The sequence below is a fragment of the Poecilia mexicana genome, unplaced genomic scaffold (assembly GCF_051168715.1).
Source record: "Poecilia mexicana isolate PSO_F unplaced genomic scaffold, ASM5116871v1 scaffold_2, whole genome shotgun sequence".
NCBI classification, from domain to species: Eukaryota; Metazoa; Chordata; class Actinopteri; order Cyprinodontiformes; family Poeciliidae; genus Poecilia; species Poecilia mexicana.
This window is the reverse complement of record NW_028263371.1, coordinates 22,846,353-22,865,075: the sequence shown is the minus strand read 5'-3', so window position 1 is coordinate 22,865,075 and position 18,723 is coordinate 22,846,353. Positions and strand designations below refer to the sequence as shown.

The window sequence follows — 18,723 nt, the reverse complement described above, 5'->3', positions numbered from 1 at the left end:
TAAAAAAGTTGTAAGCAAAACTCAGTAGGCTTTTCCCATGGTGACATGCATTAAGAATTAAATTTTTGCTTTTGTTTTTTTTCTTCTTTCTGCAGTTCCACCTTAAAGTTTGATGCAGCTCTGCTTTCCTGAATAGACCATCTTCATCTCCACTGCAGCAAACAGGCAGCTCTTTTTTTATAGATTAGTCACTAAAAGGTTGCATTGTGCCCTTGTTTATATTTTTAATAGTGTAATTCTGTAAAGACAAAATATGTAAATCAGAGCTAAACCACCAGCTCTGATTTACATATCTTGCTTAATTGCGGGTTTGAATATTGCAATACTTTCCTATAACAAAATAGACCTGCAGACAGAAATTACTAATAAAATATCTTACATATGCATAGTTGTATGCTCTGTATAGAGCTTTACCTTAGCTTTGATTGTATATTTCACAATTTTGTAATTTATCATTGTTTATTAAACTCTGAAAGCTGTGTGGCTTTGTTAATATTCTGTCCTAGAATGCGGTTAGATGTGCCCTTTTTTTTTTTTTTCTTTTTTTTTTTGAGCACCTGCCCTTTTAGTGGTCTCTGCACGGCCCTGCTTTTAAATAAAGAAATCTCTCCATGGGTGATACCACGATAGAGGGCATTCATTTTATAGCGTTAACACCGGAGCTGTAAGTGGTCCGGTATGAAACGGGTCTGATAGAACAACACGGCACTTTTAAATTTCAATAATCAGAGAGCAGAAATTGTTTCCGTTGTTTTAAAAGATTTATGTCAGTCTGCCTTTTCCCCATCGATACGCCCTGCACTTTAGGGGGTTAAAAAAAAAGACGCGCACATTGCGCAAAACTCTGAAACAGGAGAAGCGGGATATAAAACGGAGCTAGATGTGAATTATGGCATAAAAACAGAATCCGACGCTGAACAGTGAAAAATCAACACATGATGTGAAACATGACGATTAGGCGGCGTAGCAGGTGATGAGTGAAGATTACTGATGGTCAATAAACTATAAAAATAAATGTAGCAACAGGAAAGAAACTAAAGTGGACATAGCAATAAACCAAGAGAGGATAATTACTAATCAAAGGAAACTAAATGGAAATTAATGAATAACAAAATGCAAAATGTAATGTTATATATTCTGTCAGCCCTTCACTGAGAAAGACAACAGTCCACAGCTGCTGAGCCAGAGGGTCAGACCTGTAATTTAAAAGAAAACTAAGTAACTATGCAAGAAGGTAATACAATATTAGCATTGTGTTGCAAAACTTATCTTGAATAAGTTTAATTTTCCATACACAACCTTATCATGGCAAGTGAATATGAAAAACATACCAAGTCTTACCATTCAACATTTTGAAGGCATCCAAACAGTTGTCTCATTCCTGTTTCAGACACCGTCACATCCTGAAGGTTCAGTCTTATTTTCCTTCCCTTTGACTGAGTGACCACATAGGCCACAGCACAGCAGGAATAAGGGTCCAGATTCTCTCCACTGAGGTCAAGATGGAAGTTCAGTTTGCTCAGAAAGGAAATACAGTCATCAGAGCTTTGGGACTCGTATAAACATTGGCATAAGAACAATATATCAACATAAAGTTCATAGTTTTCATCTTTGGAGAAAAATATGTCAATCATCTCTTTAAAGAAGCGTTTAGATGTTGCCTTGAGCTCCTCAGCTGGAATCAAACAGCTCATCAAACTGGGGTTTTCCTCATTCAACAGATGACACATAAAAGGAATCAGATGCTTCATGTGTTTCTTCTCCTCGGTGAGGCACTGCTGGAAAACCTCCCTGATCTTATCAGGATTCTTCAGAAGCCACAGAGCTGCAAAAAACTCTTGCATGGTATAATGGAGAAAAGCATATTTAACAACTGTTTTGGTACAAGTGGTGCTGACATCAAGTGTTTTCAGGAAGGAAAGGACGCAGCCATCTTCACAGGAAAGTTCTTCCAGATTCACAGTTTTTCTATCAGTTGCATTAAAAGCAGCTTCAGCCAAAGACAGGATTCCATTTCTCTTCGTTTTGATGAACTGATTGAGATTCCTGATCCTGGTTTTGTTGCTGTTCATCTGGAGACCAAATCGAACAATATTGATGTATATTTCAGTCACAGTTCTGGGCTGCAGAGAGTTTTCAGATGGAAAGCTGGCAGCCACCATCAGTGCGTACATTGGAACATGACAAAGAGTCAACAGCTCCACGTTACTCAGGACTTTTCTGTGATTTTCACCCAGAGCTGAAGACAAATATGTCTTTATTGTTTCCTCACTGAAGCCTTTCACCTCCACTCTGAGCCAGTCTTCAGGACAGAGGTCTTCCTCATCTTCTGGTCTGCAGGTAATGATGATTTTAGCATAAGGCAGCAGATCTTTCTCTACAAGTTTCTCCACAACTGATGTAGAGAGATCAGTGACTCCATCCAAAATGACTGTAACATGATCAGAGTGGCTCTTAATGTCCTGTAAGACTTCATCTTTGCGCTCATCTGGTTCACTGCATGCAGTGAAAAGTAGATCCTCCAAACTCATGGTTGGTGGGATGTTGGTTAATTTTCTCATGTCAACGTAAAACATGTAATCCAGCTCCTTGTTGTCTCTTTCTGACCACAGTCTCCATATTTCATGACTCAGAGTCGTCTTTCCAATTCCAGGTTTCCCAACCAGGAGGATGTTTTTATCCGTTTTCAGCAGGTCACTGAGGGAGATTTCAGGTTTGTTCTCTGGAATATAAGTCCTTAACTTTTTAGGACGGGACTTCTTGCTTTTATTGTTTTTAAATTTCTTTATTTTGGACTGAGAAATCTTTCCTTGGACATCAAATACAACTGCCCTGTAAAACAGATCAGGTTTCTTGTCTTCTGTAAAAAGATCTTTACTTGCCCTCCAGAAGTTCTCAGATAATTTTTTTGCTTTAGATTTTAACTTGTTCTGATATTTACAGCATGGCTTTGGACCTAAAATAAAAGCAACAATAGGTTAATAAATTAAAATAATTTGGGAATTATTCTGTAGGAGTATTCTCTTGCAAGAGACACAGATATAAACACAAAAAAGTCACAACATTAATCCATGACTTGATAAAAACCACAAATATACTGGATGTTTTTCCTGCATTCCTTGAGGTTTTTCCTATACTTGCTTTATATATTACCTCTGGAAATATATAAATATATAAATGTATGTCTAAATATGCTGGTGTGAAGTCAGGTTCAAAATACCTGTTCCAAAAACGTCTGTCTGTCTTATCAAATTTTGGTTTGGTTTCTAGGTTGCCACTTTTTAAAAAGATAGTAGATAAAAAATACTTGCACTCAGAATTTGTTTCTCGATGAACATTTAGTTTTAAAGATATTTCAATCTGGGTTTAAAACTCACTGCACCATGACGTCTGCATTATACAGAGTATTTCATATTTTTAACAACGGACTCTGAGATTGTATGTTAATCTTTAAAAAAAACCTGTGCATGTACTTCGAATGCAAGAAAAAAGGAAGGCCTTTTGGGTAGAGATAAAGTAAATAGAATAAATCTTGTGTTTTTGCATTCTTGGAGCAGACTTAAGACCAAGAAGCAGCTGATTTGGTTCAAACTTCCTTCCAGTTTGATCATTGATTGTCTATTAACGTGAGCTTTTATGTTTTATATGTGTTTTTCCTTCCTTCTCTATGTAAACTTGTCCTAACACTTGCTAAGTAGCTCAGTGCTCCATTTCAAAACAGGTTTTCAGAGAACATGCCATACTGAACCATAGTGAACTGCTGGCAGTTCACTATGCTATAATAATACTAATTATTAAAAATAATAATTAGTATTATTTATTGCTACTCTGGCTTCTTTTTGTTCTTTGAAGTTGCCATTTTGGTATCAAAAAGTACTAAGAGATGTATCACTGCAGTGACTAATCAATTGACTAATAATCAAGTGATCAAAAGGTTAGTGATTTGAAATTTGGGAAATTAAATAAAACATTACTTTCTAATAACTTTTTTTCTTCTGCTTGGCTCTGTGACACAAGCCAAACTGAAAGCTAATCTTAACAACAAAACTGTTGTAGACAAATCTTAGTCTTTAAGCACTCATATTTGAACTGGACTGCCAGTTGAACTATGAACGCTTTATACCACACATCAATCGATGGGTTACTTTATGCTTAGTTGCATATTTTGATGCAATAAAAATATGCAATGAGACAATGCACCCAGCAGTGCTGGTTTTCAGCAGTTACTGAATATCTGCTCTGATTATGGGTCAAGATTTGATTTACAGTATAATGCTAAGAAAACTGTTGTACTAATATGTAGGACTAGAGCAGACAAACAACTCTGTTTCCCTGATTTTTTTCTGTCGGGATTAAAGTTAAATGTTTGTTCCAAAACTAAATATCTGGGTCAGTACATTACAGACCAGCTCTATGATGATGATGACATTTATTGGCAGTGTCGCATGTTGCAGGTCCAGGCAAACGTTCTGGGGAGGAAGTTTCACATGTATACTGATAAGGTAAAAATAAGCCTGTTTAAGGCTTACTGTACATTCTTGTATACATCTCCTTTGTGGTGTACATTTAAAAAAGCTAGCATGAAGAAGCATAAGGTTGTTTATAACGACTCCCTGAGAATTCTGCTAAAGAAACCCAGGTTCAGCAGTGCAAGTGAGATGTTTTGTAATGCACATGTCAGAACGTTTCAAGCACTCATGAGGAATTTGATTTACAAGTTTATGCATCGTTTGTGCAGCTCATTGAACAGTCTTATTGTAATGTTCTCACATCCCTCTGTCAGTGCGCTAAGATACCAGTCGACTCTGTGGAATCATTGGTATGCAAGTCTCATAAGATTTGTTTGTTTTTATATATGTGTTATGTCTTTGCGGACCATGATTCTGTTGAATAAAGTTTCTCTCTCTACTTATTTGTAGTTTTAATTACCTCGTATGTAGTTTTGCTGCATTTCTGCATCTTCTTTGAAAGGAAAGCAGCTGATCCAGTGGTGCAGGTCAAACCTTTTAGCCTCAGTTGAAGCTTCATTTGTTGGTCTCTCTAAGGTTCTCCTCCTCGTCTGGTCAATAATCCTTAGAAACCTGTAGCAGGCGTCTTCACCTTTTCTAGTGACTGAGTCCAGTATTGCTCTGGTTCTATCATAGTCATCTTTCTCTGCCTTTATCTTGCTGACCTCTTCATCAATGAGAACTTTTTGCTGATACAAGTTCTCAAGAATCACTGAGAGACTCTTTAATTCTCCAACAAGGTGAGGTCTGGCATTCTTAACATATTCCAAGGCTGACTGTGACGTACAAGCCATAACTTCAGATGACTGTTTTCAGACAAACCCAACTTCACTGATCTGCAAGACAAAAAACAGTTTTATGGAGAAGATTTTAGTTAAGGCAGCATGCATGACCACAAAACAGTATATTCATTATGTTTAAGGTCCCCATAAACTAGTCTGCTCATTTGAAAGCTACAGAAACAACAAAGTGAAAACTTCTTGTAGTTCATTCCACAAGTAAACATTACTAATTCAGTGATGAGTATTCAATTATATATATAAAAAATTTTAATAACCAATGAATGTAAACTAGTGATATTCCCCCTAAAATCTATCAGTTTTTAAAAAATTAAATGAAATTCAGCATTTAAAAAAATACCAGACTTAAAACATATTAAAAATACAAAATATTAAAGCATATAAATACACATAGAATTTACAAACACTGCAGTGACAAAAATACTTATACATTTAAAAATAAAAACTCTGAATATTTCCAAGAGATAGTTTTGAAAATATCCTTAGGTATGACTGTATGTGAATAGTTGTTGATATAGTGCAATATAGAATACAAGCGTATTAAGTAGCTGACTTCAATCAAATGTAAAAACGTCCTCAGTCATTTTGAAACATGCTTTAAAAGACAAATAACTCTCCTGTATTGGTTTTCCTTTAATATTTGCTAACGAGAAAATCCAAACCAACCGAAACATAAACACACGGGGTTGGAGTGGCAGTTAAACAAGCCGTGTCAAAACACGGAAACACGATTTATTTTGCTGCCACTGTTTCAAGTACATTTCACCTGACGAAAGGAAAACAAATCCAAAATAAACATCTACTTCTCTTCATAGGTTGTCATCTTTTCATAAAATAAGCAGAACCACTCATGTATAGAAATCTCATAAAAACAACTTTTACACTCTGTCCGGGTGAACTTTAAACTTCCGTGTGACTTAAAGAAATAAAACAAGTTAAAGTAATTTCTTTTTTCGGAGGGAGTCTAAACGCTTTATATCAATAGATATGGAGACGCTTTACCAGGTCGAGAAAGAGTCACACGCTGTTAGACAAAGGCCCATAGTAAAGAGTTACATTTTTGATTCTGTTAGACACTTAGGCTCATTTCTCAGAGAAACAGAAACTTATCAGGCCACAGAGACATGGTGTGATTTCAGGGAGTGTCTTCCGTCCATATAATCAGCTGCCCTCCTCTTTCTCCTCAGACGCTGCACAGACTTTTTTAGAAACTCTTCTCGGATGTAATGGTAAAGCGTCTCCTTTCAGCGCTGAAAGTTAATAAAATAAGTAAAGTCTGAATGCTTTTCTTGGCTGATTTTATGCTCCGTGTGTCAATACAAATTATGATTCATCGATCGGGATTTTCATTCTCAACAATAAGCAAACAGAAAAACCCATTAAAATCGTTTTAAATCTTACCTGTATAACATGTGGGATCACGGTGACATTCATTGTACCCCATTTCCTCGTTGAAATGCGGAAACTGTCATCACTGTATCCGTGTACCTTCAGGCGGCTTTTTTCTTCGCTTTAAACAAAAAACTAAAGAAACGAGCTTTTACGTTTATTGAACCAAAATGAAAAAATAGATAAATCAAACTCTGTTATTGGATTTCCAATTTCTTGCATTAAACGAAAGTAAAACTGTTCACGAAAAACCTCTTCCGGGGTGGAAGGATCTTTCTTTTTTTTTTTTTTTTTACAGTGGTAGGATCAGGAAGCAGGAAAAGTTTAGAACAGCATTTTTCAGAATGAAGAATCAGGGTAAAATATTATAGTTAATACTAATGGATAAAATAATCAAATGAATACTTTTATCTATCAAATCTGAGCAAGGGGAAAACTTAGCCACTCTAATAACTAGTCTAACAAATGGCTGACTCAAATCAAGCCAACAACTAGTTATACTAATAGCTAATATAGTCCACCTGAACCTTGTCTGAGCTAGCTAAAACCTGCAGTCCAGCAAACAGCTGACAGTCAGACTAATAGCTACTTAATATCCAGACTTCTATTTATTAGAGTCAAGCTAATCGTGTAGTTTTTAGATATATAAATGAGACATTCATCTCAATTTAAGATGTAATTAAGTATTAGCATTATGAAACCTACCCTCTTCATAAAACAAAAACTCAGTAGTTCTTTTAGATTTCTAGCAGTGAAGGTACAAATAAGTTTAAACATGTTTAAATGGGACAGAAACTGAACCTGTCTCCCTCCAATTAGCCAGTGACTCTTTTGTACTCATTGATTGATCAATGGGAGCAGACTCAGGTGTTTATAAACACTTTATGACACTTTGATATGTCATTGACAAGATGGTTGTATATCAACAGTACTTTGCAGCACACAGGATTTGATGAGGTTGCTGAATTTGTTTTCTTCTCGTTTTGGGTCTAGCTGCTGCTGGCAGCCAGAGCTTTTCCCAGTGTTTCAATGAAGCGATGCACGTCCCTGAAGGAGTTGTAGAGCGGCACCGGAGCCACTCGCAGCACACTGGGCTCTCTCATGTCACACTGCAACAGGAAAAAGGCTGTTCAGAAAAAAATATTTAGCTTTTACCCACACACATACTGTTTAACAGTGGGGGAATGGTACAGTATCTGATGGCCATATTTCACCCATCAGATACCGTTCCCCCACAGTGGTCTGGCTCACCAAAATACTGCATCAATTTTTACTTGAGCTTACATTTAAGTCTAGCAGAGAAATGGGGGCAGGAACTTGCATTGGTGACATCATGCTGCAAGGAGTCTAGTTTAAAATAACATTGGAGCTCAGTTAAGAGTATCGTGATATACAGTATATCGTCTACCGTGATATAGCAAAAATATATCAGGATATTAGATTTTCCAGCCCTACCTAGGACCCCTTTTACTCAATATCTATATGCTCCCACTAGCTCAGGTTATAACAGGAAAGTATCTTTTTTACTCCCCCCAAAAAAAGTTAAGTAAATGTAACTAGTACAACCCAACTCTGAACATAAATGACAAAATTTGTATCTAGTCTTCTTGACATGATCTATCGACATGTATCAATTAATCATCATTTTGCTGACATCCAACAGAATAACTCATCTTATTCGGTTTGGTAATAAACTGCAAAGTTCTTCCCCTACTGCTGATCTGCTGCCATGTTTCTAACACATCGGTGTGTCGCGCTGCACAGCAGCAGTTTGTTTCCGTTGTTGACCTCTGGTGTAAAACTGGCAGGAGAATCTTAGCGCTCATGTTGTGTTTAAAGGCGGTTTGAAAAAATATGTTATGACATGTTAGCAACGGATTAAACAGTTTTAGCGGCTGGAAAAAGAGCAGGAGCCCCTACTGTATGAAACTGAGATAGGAATAATAGAAAGATGGCCACTCTGAGGTAAAACCAAGCAAATAGCTTCCAGGCGAGGTGCTTACAGCGACTCCTCTCTTCTCCAGCTCCTGGAAGACTCTCCGGATCGGGATGGAGAAAGAGAGCGACAGCTGGCAGCCCCTCTGCTGGGGGTCAGAGGGCGTGAGGATTCGGACGTAGGCTTTATGAGGCTGGGCCAGGTCCTCTGTGTAGTACTCCTTTATCAGGTACTCCAGGTACCCGGTCAGGAGTACAGACTTCCTCCGCAGCGACTGCATGCTCGCCATGTTAAACACCTGGAACATTTTATAGGCAACTTTTAAAACAACTAGTTTCTCACACAAAACATAAATCTATTAAATAAGTCCTGTAAAGTGCAATACTTCTAAGCTGGCCTGTAGAGGGCAGACAAGAAGAATGGGTTGATTTGAGAGTCTGAAGCCGCTCACTCCGGGCTGCAGCTCCATCACTGACAACAGAAAACAGTAGAAACTAGAGATGTGCCGATCAGGTTTTTTCCTGCCGATACCGATACCGATCACCCATGATGGCCGATACACCGATACCGATCACCGATACCGATCACATAATTATTATTTATTTATTTTTTATCATAAACACTACCGGTTACATTATGTGGAAAAAGGAACCATGAATTCACCTTAATTTAGACAAAAACTTGTTTTTAATAACTTTTTCCAAGAAGAAAACTAAACAAAACAGGCATTGTGCAAATTGTACTGCTATTGGTAGTACTATCTTTAACAGACTGAAAACATATGAAGGCATTGCCAAAAAGTTCAAGTATAAAACTTAACATTCAAAGGAAAATACAGGTTCCATTACAATAAACAATCCTGAGTTACTGAATGAAAACTTCTTGTTAGCATGGCGGCTAGCTGATTACTGCTAGCTCTGATTGGCTGTTTCTGACTGAGCGGAGTAATTATGCAGGACAGGGAGGAGATCGATTATTTTTTCAGAGATTATCTGTCTCATGTTAGGACAGCGGAAGTTTTAATACGTATGTAAAATTTATTTTTTTAGGTTAGATGCTGCAGCTTTAAGCAGGTTCGGTGTGAGAGTCACTACCAGGTGGAGCAGAAGCGGCGCTCCGTCTGTCAGATATTACTACCTGTAGCGTAGCAGCGGTTCAACAGCGAGAGCAGAACCAGCGTCTGACATCGCAGCACGAAGACAAATAATTTTGCGGGTTATTTGTTTAGTTTTCTGACCGTCATGCTAATCCGGGTGAGTGTTTGTAGCTGTGCGCTGCTTTACCTGCTATCTGATCCTCCATGTCTTTTTTACTGCAGTGAGCCTCGATGTAGCCAATCTCCGTCAAGTATGGCATTGTTTTTATGTCGTATTAGCTTCGTTCTGTTGATGCATTTTGACGTGCTTCAATTTTCCGCAGCAACACGCAGCAAACTTCCCCATTCACTCAGTGCGTTATAGTTGCACATCGCTTAAGATTTGTTGTTGCGCGTTTGCGCAGAGTGAAGGAAAGAGGAGACCAGCTGCACAGGCAGGCTGCGAAATGAGAAGTAGGTGATCGGTATCGGTAAAAGAGACAATGGACAATGATCGCCGATCACCGATCATGCACTTTTTCACGAAAATCGGCCCGATTATGATCGGTGACCGATCGATCGGCACACCTCTAGTAGAAACATACATGAAACACAAGACTGATGGAAGAGGATTAGGACCACTGAAAAAGAAGAGACGTATTCTGAGTTTAACCTAAAAAACCTGGGATTAAGGGGGGCTTAGAATTCTGAGATTAAAGCAAAATCTGAGAAAAAAAAAGTCAAAATTTTGAGAAAAATTAATAATTATGAGGAAAAAAAATCAGAATTTTGAGTTTAAAGTCAGGATAGTTTTTTCTCCAGTGGCCCTAATTATGTCATAAACAGTTTCTGTAGAAGTATTTTTCAGACAGGATGCTAATTTTTATTGAATAAAATAGGATTTTCCTGTCGCATTCATCAGCACTGCTCATGTAATACCAAAAATGGCCACAAGAGGGAAGCAAAAAGACACATTTTAGATAAACTGTGTTTAGATAAAGTGAAAGGTTTACCGTTGGTCATCCTAAAGCGAGTTGGCAGGTCATGACCCCACCACCCTAACAGTCTGAAGGAGACACAAATTACACAATTAAAGTGACAATTAGAATTGGCCAATTCTTAAACTTAATTTGTAGTTTAAACTTTCGTTGTTTAAAACCTAAATGCTACCCATATGAATTAAAAATAATTTTTTGTTCATTTTAAAAGAGTTGTTGTGTTACTCACGCCGGTTTGATGGTGTCTTTATGTTTTTCGTGAATGAATGCCCCGGCGAGGCCGCCAGCACCTGAATTTAGATACTATAGAGCCAAAAACACAATCATCATCATCATCATCATCATCAATTTCCTTTCTTTTATTTCTGTCTGATTCAGGCTCTCTTCAGCAGACCTTATAGGAGCACCAGCAGGCAAAGTCAACATCCCAGTCATGCAGCTTCAGATCTGCGTTTCCCACTGCATGGGCGCAGTCAAATCCAACAAAACAGCCCTGATGATGCACAAAAACATGTCGGAGGTCAGTTAGCTTTTCATTTAACATCTCTAATATCCAAATGAAATGTGATGGGGAAACAAAAAGAAAATTGATCTGAACTATTTTTTATTTAAAAAGGTTTCCTGCTACCTTTTTGTGGCCAGCCTTGGTGATGTCTTGCATGTCAAACAGTTGACCAGTGTAGTACTGAACCCCGGGCAACATCACCATGGCGATGATGTCGCCTTCTTTCTCGATGACGTCCAGGATGTCCTCAGTTCTCAGGGTGTCTTCACCCTGAAGAGAGAGATTACATTTGTGAGAAATCATGACTACATTGATCAGATTCTGGTGAGAGGTGTTGTGGACGCACTGGTCTGGGAGACAGCATCAGCATGCTGCTCTCGGGGGAAAATCCTCGCAGGCGGATCTGAGACTCGATGGCGTACTGAGAACAGAAGAAAAATTCACAATGAACTGACTGAAAGTCCAGCTTAAAAAACACTACGATGGCGTGTTACGGCCATTATAGATGGAAAAAAAGGAAAACATTTCTACAAAAAAATTATTCTGATTTTTAGATTATTACATTTCTTAGCACTAAAACTAAAACATTTGCAAGAAAAAAATCTCAGAAATTTTGAGATTACAGTATTCTCAGAAATGTTTACTTTTCTAGAAGATCTAATTTTAAAAAATTACCAAGAAAAATACTCAGAAATTAATGCCATAAACATCCAGCAACTTTTTATTCAAACATACTTGGGCACATATCCAGGTTTTAAAAGAAAATTATCATTTCTGTTGCTGGAAACAAACTAAAACATTTTATAGACCAACAAAAAAGAAAACAATATTCAGATAAGGTTAAATACCAACAAACCTTAACGCAAAATGCCATACTAATATTACATGTTTAATTTGTTGTTTGTAGGTAAAGTAGAAAAAATTCATATTAGTTTTGTGTTTTTGATCAGAGAGAAAAACTCATTTTGGTCACTGAAGAATTTCAACTTGGGCAATTTGGACACCACTATGTTTCCAGCTGTCAACTGTTCATTACTGTAGTTTTTTTTTTTTTTATCGAATTTATTTTTTTTAATGTAATGGAGCAGAAACTAACAAAGGAGGGTTACAGACATACTCACATGATCTGAAGGGAAGGCTTTGCTCTCCAGAAGGATTTTGTGTCTAGTTGGAGTTGGTTTGTAGAAGGACAGCTGCAGAGCGACACCATCAAATGACTCAACTTTTCCACTTAACACTTTACTTTAGATACATTTTTTCTCCAAGGCGTTACCATTAGGAGATGCAGATTAACCGTCAGGCCGTTCATCAGCGCGACCTCCCCACTTTTAGCTCCTGGCATAAAACAAAACGTTCTTATTAGTTCAAGTTGGTAAAAGCTTAGATAATCAAGGTGCTGTCAATGCATTCAGGAAACATAATGATGAGAAAAAGCTGTAAACATTTAGAAAACAAATGAAAAGTAATGTAGAGATCCTGAAAGGTTTGGGTAAATGTATTGGTTTAAATGGATCTGGTTGGTCAGTGAGTTCAGGTTCTGTCTGGTCACTGACCTTCAGACTCTATGAAAACAGACCGGAGGCACAGATGTAACCAACAAAACTATAGATATAAAACTACAGAACTTGCCTGATGCTTTACAGCTTCATGTACAGAAGATAGAGCTTGAGTTTGCTTTGAGATCAGTGTTACTCTTTGGAGGTTATCCAGAACACATTGTTGTAACTTCATGCAAACATCCTTACTTTAACACTAAACCTAAATGTGTCTTTAAGAACTTTGGAAAAAGGAACATGAAAAAAGAAAAAATATAGTTTGTAATTATTGAGAAAGGGAAATGTTTTTACAAGATTTTCTTCTCCCTGCTCCCTTTTCGCTCATGTTGAGTTACTGTTATCAGATAATGCGTTTGTACATTGATGGAATTTGTTAAATTGAATGAATAAACTTATTAATTTAACAAGTTTCTTTCATTGGACTTTCTGAACCAAACCCAGAACTGATTATTTTTTACTAAACTTCCTGACATTCATAGATTTGCCTCCCTCACCTTCTTCAAATCTCACATAACTGGTGTCAAACATTTTTACTGTTTGACATCTAATAAAAAAAAAAGAAATGCACTGGTTGTATTATGGATAACACTTTGCTTTTCCTCCCAGTAATGCCTCTTTCTTTTTTGTTGAAGGTTGTCACTTTAAACTGCTGTTCTGAGTTTACATCTTCATTTCTTCTTAATCTGTTCAGTGTTTTTGGACTTTCTTTGTAATTTTTCTGAACTTACCAACAATATTCGCCATAGAGTCTTCAATGTTGTTTTCCGCCCACGCCCAAGGCCTCGAGCCGACAGTGTGACCATGAATAGCTCTGTTTAAAGAACAGCAAGACAATGTGAATACAATACTTTACTAACAAAGCTAATAATGAAACTCACTAACATCTTAGCCCAGTTGTCCAGCTCCTCCTCCAGATATTTCCGTGCATTTTTGGGTTGCAGACCCAACGAGTTTCCACACAGGTAGATGCATTCTTGGCTCCCGTCCACCAGAGAGCGATCAGCTGCAGAGAGCGAAACTGAATCATCACTATATTCCACCTTCAGGTCAGCAGATCTTGAATGCAATATTTTCTACTCACTAGGGGGCAAATCTGCGATTTTGGGCACCAGGAAGTTTTCTCTGAGGTGCCGCAGTTTGTCATGTTCGTCAAAGTAATCGGCTACTTTCTCTGAGGTCGGACTGCAGCCCAGCAAGGAGGACACTCGTTTCACCGCCGCTGTGGGACTCAGGTCAAAAATGTCGTCCATTGGTGTGGGAGCAGAAAACCCTAAAAGATTAACCAAGACAAGCAGAGGGTCACATGACCTGATGCATTAAAAATGTCAACGTCACTGCAAAAATAATTAAATCCTACCAACTAATTGTGGTCAAGTTTCTTAAGATAACACTAACAAGTGACTTTTCAGCAAAACAGAGGTTATTTTAAGTCAATAATTCCTTAGTATTGGAGAAAAAGTCCCAGTTCCTCTAGCAGATAAAACATGACTTGTAATCTGGTTTTTAATTGTTTCAAGTGAAATACTATTTGCACTAAAACTAGAAAGAATGAGAAGATTTTGTATTTGCAGTGAAAAAGATTAATAATGTTTAAGTCATGTGCTGTACCACTGTTGGAAACAGTTCCTGTTCTTGGTAAGTAAATAAGTGAATTATAAGTAAGTAAAGAACGAAGGCTCCATTCGTTCTGTTCAGTGTCAATGCAATCTGACCTCAGATTATGGAGTATTACAACTATATACATGCTGATAAGAAAATAAACAGTTTATAAATGTATAAAAGCTGCTTGTTTCTTCTTTGCTTCTATCTGATTCTGTGTTGTCAGTTTTTCTCTTATGTCCCTGAATGCTGCATCACAAATAAAGTCGTCTGTCTGAACTCTTTGAAGTGAAAGTTGTAACTTACCGGTGGGCTATCGGAGGGTTTCCTTTCTGCTGGCAGGACAGAGGCTGACTGAACCCTCGGAGACGCTCTTTACCCTCTCTGTGCTCGCTCTCAGGTTAATCATTGCATCGATGAGCTGACCTCCAGCTCCAGATAACAGCGAATCACCTCTACAAAATGCCTGGATCACATTCAGTCCTGCAACTGACACTTATGAAACAGGCTGCTTCCTCTTTCGTGTGGTTTCAGTTTTGAGTGTGAAATTTGAAGCCAACAGGGTGAACTTCCTCATAAAGAGCCAATCATAGCAGCAGCCAGCAGTTTCACCGGATCTCAGCCAGACGGCAGGGATTTGGTCCCATTTACAAACTGGGAATGCTGGTCTTTATGGAGCTTAAGGCACAAAGAGTCAAACACACACTGCACTCATGAAGCTGGACGCATTATTTTCATCCAGTTTTCTTTTTAATCTGGGTAGAATTAATTTAATAAACTCATTATTCATCAATCTTTAAATGTGCAATTAATAAAGACCAGTACAGTTCCCTTGGAAATAAGGTTTACCCCTTCTCCACCAGAGGGCAGAAGAGGACATTCAAATTGTCCAACTTGTAAAGGGGCAGTTTTATGTTTTAACATAAATAAATAACTATGTTACATTCAGTTGTTATAAACATTATCTATCAAATTGTCACCTTCCTAAAATAATATCCTAAATCATATTTTGCCAATAAAGAAACAAAAATCACTAAGCAAAAAGAGCATCAAATGATTGATGTTTTGGTCAGTAACTCAGGACCTGAGTAGTCCTTTTATCCAATATGTTGTTACTCTTACTTGAGTCATTTCTTGGATGGATACTTTCTACTTTTATGTGAGTAAAAATATGTTAAAGTAATGCTACTCTTACTTGAGTACAATTTTAGACTGCTCTACTCACCTCTGCACCACCCAGGTAAGAAAGAGTCTCTGTGTAATTCCTTCGCTGGAAAATCCAGAGATTTCAAAGAGGAGTTCACAGAAGTTTCCTGAAGCAGCTGGCCAGTCAACCAGCAGGAATCTTCAGCGTGTCGTCCATCGGACATGCTCACCATCACATCAAAACTTCAACGTCACGTCTAGGGTCTCAAAAAGAAAAGAAAAAGAAAAAAAAAGTTTAAACTTTGGAGTTCAAACACAAATGATCTAAAATCCACAGTTTCAATATCATTTAAAACTATTTTCATTAATGTCTTGCTATAGCACTCAACTTTCTACAACAGAGGCAGTGTAAACTAAAATATAACTAAATGTTATGTTTTGAAATGTTTATTTAATACCCTATACACCTGACTAGACTGAGAACAAAACCCTGATTTAACAACAAAAAAAGTCCCCCAATTTATATATCATTTTATGTATAAAATATAAGATGATCAATAAGTCATTGAGCTATTAGGAATAATAAATAGTCATTAAATATATTTTTAAAAATCGTAAGTTAAATGACCTTCCTGCTCAAATTAAATGCTTAAACACAATATACATTAAAAAGTCACAAAGAAATCAATTTTTTTTTCCGGCATTAACGTTCAGTCTAATTTAACTTCAGACAGTGAGAAAAAAATCTTTTGTGTATGAAAATATCTGGTTTCAACTGAAAATAACACTTCAAATTTAATCAAATATTAGACTACAATTATATTACAAAAATGTGAAGTTTGAATATCAAGCCATTTTCAAGCATTTTCTAGGTAAGTTTTCAAACTTTTCCACCACCACACAATGGTTAGTCAAATCTTATTGTCACGCAGTCCATTTTTAATATAATTAACCTTTCGAACACATTTAAACTACATTTAAATTACGTAACATGAATTAAACATTAAACGTTTTCCCAAACACTCCAATTGGTTTTTAACTGACTTGTTTAACCGTTATAAGAAAGTGTCAGCTATCGGGTGACAGATAACTAAAGTAGTTATCTTAGCTAACCAACCTAGTCATCTTTTTATCACGTATTCCAACTATTAAAACAGCTAGCAGTTGGTTAGCTAAGTTAGCCTTCTGTCACCTTAGCTTAGCTGTTGATTAGCTGAGGTAGCTAACCGACACTTTTCCACCGTCGCCGAATAAGCGACACTTTTCAAACTCCGTCAATATCCGCAGTTCTTTAACGATGTCACACCATCCAACATTCATTTTTTACACATGTCGTATTTTTCTTTTTTCTTTTGTTTTCCTTTAATTTTGTCCGCGAGCTGTCTGTTCCTGATCACGGCTCCATTTCAGACGTAGATCTCTATGGAGTTAAATTTGTTTCACAATTATTCAATGAAAAAAAAAAAAGTAGTATTCAATCAAAAAAAAAAAAAGTCAAACAAAAAAATAGAGTTGTGATCAAAACTTTTTGATTTTGAAAAAAAAATGTTTCAAACAAAAAAAACAAATTTCTCAATCAAACTGTAAGAATTAATAAATGCTTTTAAAGCTTTTTTTTCTTTTAATTGAAATCACTATTTTTGTTTGAAACTTTTATTTTTGCATATCAGATTTTTTTGGTTGAGTCTAAGTTTTTTGGAAGTTCCTTCTTTTTGATTGAACTCAACGTTTTTTGCTTGCGAATCTCACATGAACATCTTTTTTTTTTCTTAGAGTTGGGGTTGATTTTCATCAGAGATGGTCTTGCTTCTAATCTTGAGTCAGGTTTTGGATCGGTTCAAGTCTTGGTTTGGGTCTTCTTTTCCTTCCGGTCTCGTATTGTTTCTTTTTTGGTCCTTTGTGTCCTATCTTGTTTTGTGTCTGGTCTTGGGTGAGTTCTAGTCTTGGTTTGTTGTAGAATGTCAAGTATTACAAGACATTGAGTCATAAATGAAATTGAAACTGTTTTAACTCCAAAGTTTGAAAACTAAAATGGTTGAAGTGTGCTTGAGCCTCAAACTAACACGCCCAACTCCTGCTGCATTCATCTTATTTTGCTTCCATAAGCAGGAGGACGTGTTGGATGTGACTCAGACTGAAGGAACAATGTGGCTGCAAGATGTTTGCGGGCTCCCCAGCAGCTGACATGCCGCTCGCTCTTGTTGTTCCTGCAGTAAAACGAGGATGTGGGACATCTGGAAGCAGTCAGGAGGCAACAAGGCCGCGCTCCGTCCCCTCACGGACGTTTCTCTGGGCGCTAGAGTCAAATCAGGAGGTAGAAAACATTCCCTCTGCTAACTTCAGAAGATCCAAGGGACAAGAGAATAAAATGAAATTAAATTATAATTGTTTGTCCACTAAGAAGCTTTTCTTTGCAGGAAATGTGTTACAAAGTCCAGAAAAGCAAACTGCAGCATAAACGTCACATCATGTCCTATTTAAAACATCTAATGAAGGAATTATGAAAGGAACCAAAGAACCTTGATTATTGACTCTCACTCTCTCTCTCTCTCTCTCTCTCTCTCTATATATATATATATATTTGCATTTTTCTGTAAATCATTTATGATGTTTAAGGATGCATTTTATTATGCTGAGTCAGCAGTTTGTTCCTGATAAAACTTTATCAATGTGAGAGTTTTCAAATCAAAGCTTTAGATGCTCCGACACATTGCATTTTATCATTAATTAACATTTAACAAATTATTACATTAAACTTACAGATAAAATCTGTTTCCAAGCTGATTTTTGCTGGTAAAGTGAGGCGCTAATAAATGTAGCATGTCTTTAAAAATCTGAATTATTGGCTTATTTTATATATTTGTATAAAACATGCGAATTATACCATTTAAAAACAGAAGTAAAGGGTTATTCTGGAACTGTTTGTCATAATGTGAATTATTTTTCATTAAAATTAGCAGAATTATTCCATTTTCTTGTTGTTTTTGAAGCTTGCAGGTCGTGTTTCTCTCCGATCTCGGTGGAACGGCGAGTCCAGCACACCTGCTGCTGCACTCAGGTCTTTTATTTAGTGGAAAGGTATGCGTTTTCTCTCCTCTCTGTGGCCTCCAGCACCTGATATTTACCCCGGTCAGGAGGCTAACCCACCCCCAACCCTCCTGCAGGGACATCGGCTCAGTCACAAACTGCCTCCAATCACATGAGATGACTT

The 18,723-nt window shown here is 37.1% G+C and overlaps 2 protein-coding genes and 1 long non-coding RNA gene across 5 annotated transcripts in view; all 3 read right to left on the bottom strand.

The window, feature by feature from the left end:
- The window catches only part of LOC106915710 (uncharacterized), a 43,689-nt gene extending 36,278 nt beyond the window's left edge, over positions 1-7,411 (bottom strand). For all 3 annotated transcript variants that reach the window (XM_088012797.1, XM_088012802.1, XM_088012808.1), the window contains exons 1-3: positions 6,710-7,411; positions 4,930-5,344; positions 1,342-2,956 (exon numbers count right to left, since the gene is read on the bottom strand). In XM_088012797.1, the coding sequence (XP_087868923.1) occupies positions 1,342-2,956; positions 4,930-5,302 (1,988 nt within the window). In that variant the 5' untranslated portion in view covers positions 5,303-5,344; positions 6,710-7,411. The remainder of the gene's footprint in view (positions 1-1,341; positions 2,957-4,929; positions 5,345-6,709) is intronic.
- A 149-nt stretch (positions 7,412-7,560) lies between these two features.
- On the bottom strand, positions 7,561-14,896 carry kynu (kynureninase). Its single transcript, XM_014972041.2, has 14 exons — positions 14,673-14,896; positions 13,849-14,037; positions 13,650-13,770; positions 13,496-13,578; positions 12,485-12,546; positions 12,333-12,404; positions 11,558-11,632; positions 11,335-11,481; positions 11,101-11,199; positions 10,936-11,009; positions 10,722-10,774; positions 9,019-9,104; positions 8,701-8,931; positions 7,561-7,806 (listed from the first exon to the last, which is right to left on the bottom strand). The coding sequence occupies exons 2-14, from the start codon at positions 14,015-14,017 to the stop codon at positions 7,687-7,689; spliced, it is 1,392 nt and encodes a 463-aa protein (XP_014827527.2). The 5' UTR covers positions 14,018-14,037; positions 14,673-14,896; the 3' UTR covers positions 7,561-7,686.
- A 453-nt stretch (positions 14,897-15,349) lies between these two features.
- LOC148160618 (uncharacterized) overlaps positions 15,350-18,723 on the bottom strand; it is a 34,636-nt gene continuing 31,262 nt past the window's right edge. The window contains exon 4 of the long non-coding RNA XR_015765364.1: positions 15,350-15,776. This is a non-coding gene — a long non-coding RNA (uncharacterized LOC148160618). The remainder of the gene's footprint in view (positions 15,777-18,723) is intronic.

Excerpts from the sequence above, each read along its gene's own strand:
- kynu (XM_014972041.2), bottom strand. The coding sequence starts at position 14,017 with ATGGACGACATTTTTGACCTGAGTCCCACAGCGGCGGTGAAACGAGTG. Across the intron at positions 11,200-11,334 it reads CCAAGGCTGGCCACAAAAAG|GGCTGTTTTGTTGGATTTGA; the intron begins GTAGCAGGAAAC and ends GTGCATCATCAG. Across the intron at positions 9,105-10,721 it reads TCGCTTTAGGATGACCAACG|TGATGGAGCTGCAGCCCGGA; the intron begins GTAAACCTTTCA and ends TTCTGTTGTCAG.